This window comes from Gaeumannomyces tritici (assembly GCF_000145635.1).
Source record: "Gaeumannomyces tritici R3-111a-1 unplaced genomic scaffold supercont2.2, whole genome shotgun sequence".
NCBI lineage: Eukaryota > Fungi > Ascomycota > Sordariomycetes > Magnaporthales > Magnaporthaceae > Gaeumannomyces > Gaeumannomyces tritici.
The window spans coordinates 6,900,363-6,908,464 of NW_008804546.1; the positions used below are offsets into that span (position 1 = coordinate 6,900,363).

Below are 8,102 nucleotides of genomic sequence, written 5' to 3' on the forward strand. Positions count from 1 at the left end.
TGCGCACGGGCTTGCAATGTTTTGCTTACCGCTTTTCCAAAGCGAAATTCCCGCGTTGCGTTAGCGTTTTTTCGCCGTTTTTTTAATTTTTTCCCCGTTTTGCGTTACGTTTGTTTAACTTTTTCCTTTAATTACTATTACCATTTTTACTATTACAATTTTTTAATCCGCCGGTTTAACGCTATCGTTGCTTTGTATTTTTATCGTTATTTCGTTCCCTTTTCGTTTTTTTCCGTTATATTAATTAATAATATAAACGCCCGCGAAATTCGCGCCGGTACGGTAACGCGCTATCCGCTTCGCGCCGTTATTTGCTTCTTAACGCTTTGCACGTTAATTAATTAATACAAAAATAACATTTTGGGCTTAATGCATTTTGTTTAAAATTTTTATTGCGTAAGCCCGGGTTTAAAGCTTTAGCGCAACGATAACGGGTTGCAATTTTATCCAAACGTTCGATGCTATTAATGTTAAAATCGGAAAAATAATTGTAACAAAGTGCGTTTTATTAATTAAAGTTCGCCGGCGCATTGCTAACGTTTTGGTTCGCAACCGCTTTTTTACATAAAAAAAAACCTTTGCAATTTTAAACGTTTGGCCGCCGCTTACAAAGGCTTTTTTCGTATTAATAACGAAACGCCGGTCCTTTTAAATTTTACCGGCGTTGTTAAAAACGTGTACATTTTGTCGGCGAATATTTGCGCGCGTGCTGCGCGCATGTGCACCCATTTTATGCGTGGTTTCGAAACCGCTAACGCCGCCGAACGGCGCTTTTATTGCATAAATAGCCTTTAAAACCGGCGCTAAATAAACGTTTTGCTAGCGTTTTTGCGTTTTGCTTTTATTTTTTTTTTATAAAGTTTTAACGTTAGCTTTAGCCCGCCCTTTTCGTTATTTTGGCGTATTAGCAACGCGCTATCGCTATTTTATCGGCTAGCACTTAATTTCGTTACCATTTTTTTCGTTTTCCGGCTTAAAAGGACCGGGCGAAAGTGCGGCTTTTTTTTAGCAATTTAAAATATACAATTTGGTATGCCGTTAAAAAAGTTTATATTTAAAAATATTACGAAGTTGTATGTGCCATATAATTTGCGGTTATTGCCGAAAACGGAAACGATTGGAACAATACCGCATATTTAGCAACGCGTTGGAATTTTTTGTTTGTAACGGGGGGTTGTTTTAACCAATTTTTTAAAATAATATTTTTTGCCCAATATAAATTTTTGGCTATTTTTTTTTTCCCGAAAAAAATTGGTAAATATACCGGGAAAAAAGTAATTTTTTTTTTCGTTATTGTTTTTGGGGGCGGGTAGCGGCGGGCAAACCGTTAGCAATTCGTTATCGTTATCGTTTTTGGAAAGCAAAATGGAAAAGGTTATTGTAATAAAAGCGGGTAGCAACGAACAAACCGTTAACGATTTATCGTTATTTTCGAAAAATAAATTTTTAAAATTTAAAAATAATAATGCTTAAGCGCGGCGTTTGGTCGTTTTTTTTTGGTTTGGTTTTAAAGTTTGGCTAGCGCGGCGTTTGGGTATTTCCGGGCGCATATTTGTTTTTTGCGCGCTTTAACGCGTTTTGGCGCGCAATAATAATTTAGCGTTATGGCGCCGTTTTTCCGCGTTAATTTTGGCTTACCGTTTGCGTATTGCCGGCGTACGGTACGTTATTTTTAAGCTAAAATCCCGATAAAAAATTGTGCTAATAATAATTAAGCTTTTTTTGGGCGGCTTTTGCGTTTTGGTATTTATTGCTTTTAACGCTAGCGGAACGTTGGGCCCGTTATTTTTTGTACAAATTGTACCGCTTTTAATTTGTATTATTAATTTGGTAATCCGGATTTATTTGGGTGCAAACGGTAAAAGTTCCGGATGCAATCGTTTGCTTTTTCGAAATTGCGGCAAAGTTTTTAAATTAGGGCGTAAAATGCAAGTTATTTAATTTTGTACTAAAAACTTTCCCGCGTTTTCCTGGAATTAAAAATTTTATTAAAAAACCATTTTTTGCTGTTATTGTTAGTATTTTTCCTTTTCGTTAAAAAAACGCCGGTAATTCGCTAGTTATATTTTTTGTTAATAGCGTTTTATCCCGGCAATTCCAAATGGTTTTATTGGATTAACGAGGTATGGAAAACGGGAAATAAGCGGTATTGGGGCGGGAATTTAACGGTTAAAGTTCGTTTATAAATTTTGGTAATAAAAAACGGGCTAATTTATTTATCGTTTAGCTTAAGGGTTAGCTTTAAAAATGTTATGTTTTTTGTATTTACTTAAATTTAATTTTTTGTAACGAACGTGCTTGGGTTGGTTTGGTAGCGGTTAGCCGCTTTTTTGTACCGTTTTTAAATTGCGGTTGCTATTGCTTTAATATAATTAAAAATTATTTAAATTTTATCGGCTATCGTAAACGCATTGTAAATTTCCCGTTGCTTTGCCGGCGTATCGTTGGTATTTAAAGGGAAAGCTGGTTCGGATTTTATAAAAAGGTTTTACCCGTAATTAGCAAAAAACGGTAAAATTCCCGTCGTTTTCGATATTTAATTATTGCTAGCAAATTTTTTTAATAAAAGCTAATTAACCCAATCGTTTTAATAATAAAAGCAAAAGCTACGGAAATATTATTCCATGTACGCGTTTAGGATTTCCGTTTGCCCGTTGGATTTCGGGTAAAACGCTAACGATTTTTTTAAGGTAACGTTTAAGCATTGTTACAATTTTCGCTAAAAGTTAAATACAAATTGGGGCTTTTTATCGGATACGATAGTTTTAAAAGTACCGTATTAGCGGTACATTACCAATAAATAAGCGTTTGCTAAATTGCCCGCGTCGATAATATTTATTAAAATGTAATGCTTTATTTTTGTTAATTTATCCATTATTACCAAGATATTGGTATAAATAATACCCCGGCGTTTATACGGCGGCAACGGGCCGATAAAATTTATTAACAAATTTGTTTATAATTTAAACGGAATTGGCAACGGTTAAAATAGCCCGTTAAAAAAATGTTTTTTTTTTTAACCATTTTGTAAAAATAGCAGCCCCGGATAAAAACGCTAACGTTTCGGGAAAGTTTTGGCCAAAAATATAATTTTCGCAATAAGTTGTATGTTTTGCTTTTTTTTGCGTAACCGCTAGGTAATAAGCTATGCACTTTATGCAGTATTTGCAATCGAAAAGCATCGTTTAAAGGGATAAATAACCTTTTTTCGACGTAAATGCGCCCCCGAATCGTTTAGCAATTGGTTTTAATAATTTTAAACGTTTTGCGCAAAAACGTTAGGAAATGGCAAATGTTCGGGTTAGCAAAGTATTGTAATAAATTTTAATAAAGTTTAAACGCGGAATAGCTTTTGTTAATAAGCGCGTTAATAGGTTTAAAAATATTTAGCTAGTACAAAAAAAAACATTAAAATTGCGCCGGCGTTCCGTTTGCCCACCGTTTTGGGGGGAAAAGGATTTTGTGCTTATTAACAACGCGTTCGTTTGCAATAATATCGTAAAGCGTCGGTTTAACGCCGGGGGGTCGGAAAAAGGCGTTTGGCACAATGGCTGTTTTTTTTGGTTTGTATACGATTTGGAATTTAAAATTGCTAAAAAATTCGAATTAGCGTATTTGCCGTTGGTTAAGCAATTTGGTAATAGCAAAAAATTGTAAATTTTTGTAATTTGTCCAAATTTTTATTAGCGTTTCGGTTTTTTAAAGCTTCGGTTTCTATTTTTTAAAAGCGCGTACGATTGCAAGCAATTTTTTGTTGTAAATTTCGTAATTGCATTTAATTAGTAAATGCTTGGCTAAAAAAAAAGCGACGGGCTAGCGTACCCTAAGCGCATTTATTTGGAATAGCACCCCGTTCGTAGCCTAATTAGAAACGTCCGCTTTTACGATTGTTTTAAGGGTTGGGTCGTAATGTGCAAATACGATATCCAAAAAAAAAGCGGTTTTAAACTGGTAAAAAGCTACCGTTATTTTGGCAGGCTATTGGCGTACCCATAACTATTTGCTTATTAATAAATAAAAGGGTTTGGCGATAGCGGAAAAACCTTTAATAAACCGGCGATAAAAATTAGCAAAGCTTATAAAACGGCGGAATTTTTTTAAAATTATAGGCTGTTTTTATTAACGAATTGCTTTAACTTTTTTTTCGTTTATGCAAATTCCCGTAATTAAAATGATTAGGCCGAAGTATTTGGTTTTTTGTATTAAAAATTTGCATTTCCGAATATCGATAGTAAGGCCCGCGTTGGCAAGTTTTTGGACCATTACGCGAACGTAGCGCCGGTATTTCGCTTGCGTTTTGCTATAAATAAAAACGTTGTTAAGGTATGCTGTAACGTAACGGTTTAATGCATTTAATAAAATGCGGTTAATATAGTACTAAAAAAAGTTAAGGGCGTTTGTTATGCCGAAATTCGCTACCAAGCATTTAAAAAGGCCAAACTTAGTAATGAACGCTATTTTCCATTTGTTTTTTAAGGCGATTCGTAAACGGTTAAACGCCGCAATAATGTTTAATTTAATAAAATACTTGGCTTTCGAAAAGGCGTTTAGTATTTTTTTAATTAAAAGGATAAAATATTTGTTTTTTACGGTAACGTTATTTAAACCCCGGTAATTAATACAAACGCGAATTCCCTCCCCGGGCTTTTTTGCTAAAAAAACCGGGGCAACCGCTAGCAATATACTATTGCGTATAAAGCTTTTCGTTAAATATTCGTTTAAATATTTTTTAATAATTTAAAATTCCTTTTGGGATATAAATTTGTTATGGTGGTAAAAGGGCGTTTTGTTTGGAAGTAATTCGATTTTATGGTCGAAAGGGCGGTACGGTAGCAATTTATCGGCGTTTTAAAGAAAAAAGCATAACGCCAAATCGCGGAATTCGTAAAGAAAGCGTTGTAAAATTTCTTTTATCGTAACGGGGGGCTTGCTATCCAAATACTTTTGGATATTATCGTTGGAAATGCGCCGAAAATGTAATGCTTTTTTAACCCAATCCTAAAATGCGGTTAAGCGTAATTTTAGCATATCCCGAAAAATTTTATCGGATAAAGTTAAAATGGAACGAAAAATTTTTATTAGCGTATCGTTAGCAAATTGGTCGGCGTTTATTAAGGGTATTAAAGGTTTGGGGCAAGTTTTAACGTAAAGCTTTGCTATGGTTATTCGTTTAAATTGCACGCTTTTTTATTTGCAAAATAGCATAAAATTGGGAGCGCTAAGCATACGTATATTTACGGGGTTAAATTCGTTATCGTTATCCTTTAAACGGTTACGTAATAAATTATTAGCGTTTAGGTTTAATTTTAATAACGTAATGCCGTGCATAATTATTAAGCCCGCTATTTAATCGATGTAAAGGTTATGGTAACGTAGCTAAAAAAGCTTTAGTATAATATTAAGGCTTCCCGTTCCTAATGGCCAAATGTACATGGTAAACGTTTTTATTTAGCAAACGATGCGGTAGCGCATTTTAACGCATTTGCGAAAGTAACCCGTAACTTTGCTATTAGCCAATTTTAAAAAGATGGGCTTGGGCAAAGCAAAGCGTAATAAGTTATGGTTATGCGCAAAGGTATTATTAATAAATGCCTATAAAAAATATCCGGTATTTAAAAAGGTGCGGTACCGGGTCGGTAGCGTTCTTTTAGCAAAAAGCTCGTTGTAAAATAAAAAAATAAAATTGGGTCCTATTAAATGTAAATACATTTTTATTTTTTTTAAAAAGTTATTAGCGAAACGCTAATAGCTTTAAAAGCGATTATGTTTAAAGCCTATTTTTTTAGCTTCCTTTTTTTTGTGCAAACGGTTGTTTAATGCCCCGCCCCGCCGCAATAAAAGCATAAGTTATTGGTACGCTTATATTCTTTTCGGGCGTTAATAAAAGGGGGTTAGGGCTTTATCGTAATTTTGTCGAGGTTTATAACGTTTAAATGCTAAGCCGGTCCCGGCGCATCGTTAGCGTTAAAATGGCGTGCTAAAGGATAGGCGTTGGCGTTTTGTTTGCCCCGGAAAATGTCGTCGGCGATGTTATTGGTTAGGTTCCGGAATAAACTTACCTACCCTTCAAAATCGTTAGGTCCCGGGCGTTTTACAATCGACGTAATGGTTTTATGCAATAAGCGATTTACTTTTTGCTTAAAGGTTAATATTTATAAATTGTTAAACAAATTGTACATATCGTTAAGCCTAATAAAATTGCCGATAAAATCGCCGAAAAAGGAATTGCTTTGGGCGAATAATTCGAAATCCCGATTGGCTTTTACTAATATATCGGTAGTAATGTAAATTTAATCCAGCGTTTTAATAACGTTTGGGTAATTACGCTAGCCGGCGGGCCATTAAAAAACGTCGTTGCCGGCCGTAGCAATTTGGTCGATTTTCGTTTTTATAAAAGCAAAAGCGTCGTTGTTTAAATACTGGAACAAAAAAAAAACGCGTTCCAATAACGTTAAAAAGGCGGCCCGGTATAATTCCATTTATACCCTAAGCAAAAAGCGCTAATTGGTATAATGCTTTTATCGTTGGATTTGGTTTATTTTTATGCTTTTAAAAATTTCGAAAATGGCCGTTCGGGGGCGGATTGCTAGCGATAACGCGGCGGCCCCAAAAGGTTGCGCTAGAAAAGGCGTATTTGTAACTAGTATAAGTATAATTTGGCTAAATAGCTATTGGATTTAAACTTAAAGTTTGCGGATCGTTATTTTTTGGTTCGAAATTATAGCGTAAACGGTATCGGCGTTTTGGCGATATATTGCTAGCAATTCGTTAATAGCTCGAAAACGGGTTTTTATAACCCGAAAAATATGTTTAAATTGGGTTTAGGCTTTATTGGAACGTTTTAAATGCAAAGCGAAATATAAAGCGGCGTAATCGTTAAGGTCGTTTTAAATTATTTTGCGTATGGAATGCAAAATTAGGAATAAAAAAACGGCGTTTTGTGGAATTATTATTGTTAAGCCCGAAAGGCCCGCTTCGGGGGCGTTGGGTGCGGTAAGCATGGTATAATTGCGGCGGTAATTCGTTAGCGGGTTATTTGGTTAAAAAAGTTAAATCGGGGAAATAAAAATGTTTTTTCGAAGTTATACGGCAGGATTTGGGGTAAATATTAACGTTGGTCGATTGTAAGCAAAAAGGTATGCTACCGTTTTACAAAGTTATTGGCAAAAAAAAAAACGGAATATGTTAATATCGGGTCCCGAAAATTTAAAATGTAACAAATTGCTACGGTTTATACCTTATTGTTATAAAAAAGGCTTTGTTATTGTACGAAAAGGAAGCTATTTGGGCAAAGCGTCCTTGGCGTTTTGTCGCGGTTTTGTAAGCGTAACGTTGGCGCGTTAAGAGTGCGGCCTTAGGTTCTTCCCCAAATGCCCCAACGCGTACCGTAACAAATACTACCCAAATTAAGCAAAATTACCGAAAAAAAAAAAAACCGGGGGATAAAAGCTTATCGCTTTATTATTATTAATTTTAAAAGCTATCGAATTAATTATAGCAAAACGAATTGCTAACGAAACGGAAAAAAAAGCATTTTTTCCAACGGCCAAATAGGTAACCAACGGGTTAAAAGCACGGAATTAGCAATTCAAAAAGTAATGGAAACGGTAATTGCAACATAAAATTACGGCGTTACCGCGTTGTTGCTACAATTTAACTTATCCGAAGCATTCGATACCGTTAATTACTTTTAATTGCTAAATACGCTAAAAAAATACGGTTTCCTTTTACCAATCGTAAAATGGGTAAAAAGGTAATTAACAAACAAAACGGCCATTTTGCAATTTAACAGCAACATTTTAAACCCAATTTTAATTCGAACCAAAATTTTTTAAAGCTTTCCTTTATTTTTTATACTTTTTATTATATATATTACATTATTATATAAGGATTTTAAAAATATTTTAAGGATTTTCGTTACCGGTTTTGCTAACGATATTAACCCATTAGCAATAAAAAATACCGTAAAAAATACGGCCCGCTTTTTAAAAGCAATTTAGCCAAAATGCAAAGCATAAGCAACTAAATACGGCATAAAATTTAATAGCACCAAAACCGAATTAATCCATTTTAATAAAAATAAGGATTTGTTTATAATCCGA

The 8,102-nt window shown here is 34.5% G+C and overlaps 1 protein-coding gene across 1 annotated transcript; it reads left to right on the plus strand.

Moving 5' to 3' along the window:
* Window positions 1–12: 12 nt before the first annotated feature.
* Window positions 13–345, plus strand: GGTG_04886 (hypothetical protein; the record flags this gene model as incomplete). Its single annotated transcript, XM_009222684.1, has 1 exon — window positions 13–345. A coding segment is annotated over one exon (333 nt), but the record flags the coding sequence as incomplete, so codon positions are not given.
* Window positions 346–8,102: the final 7,757 nt, after the last annotated feature.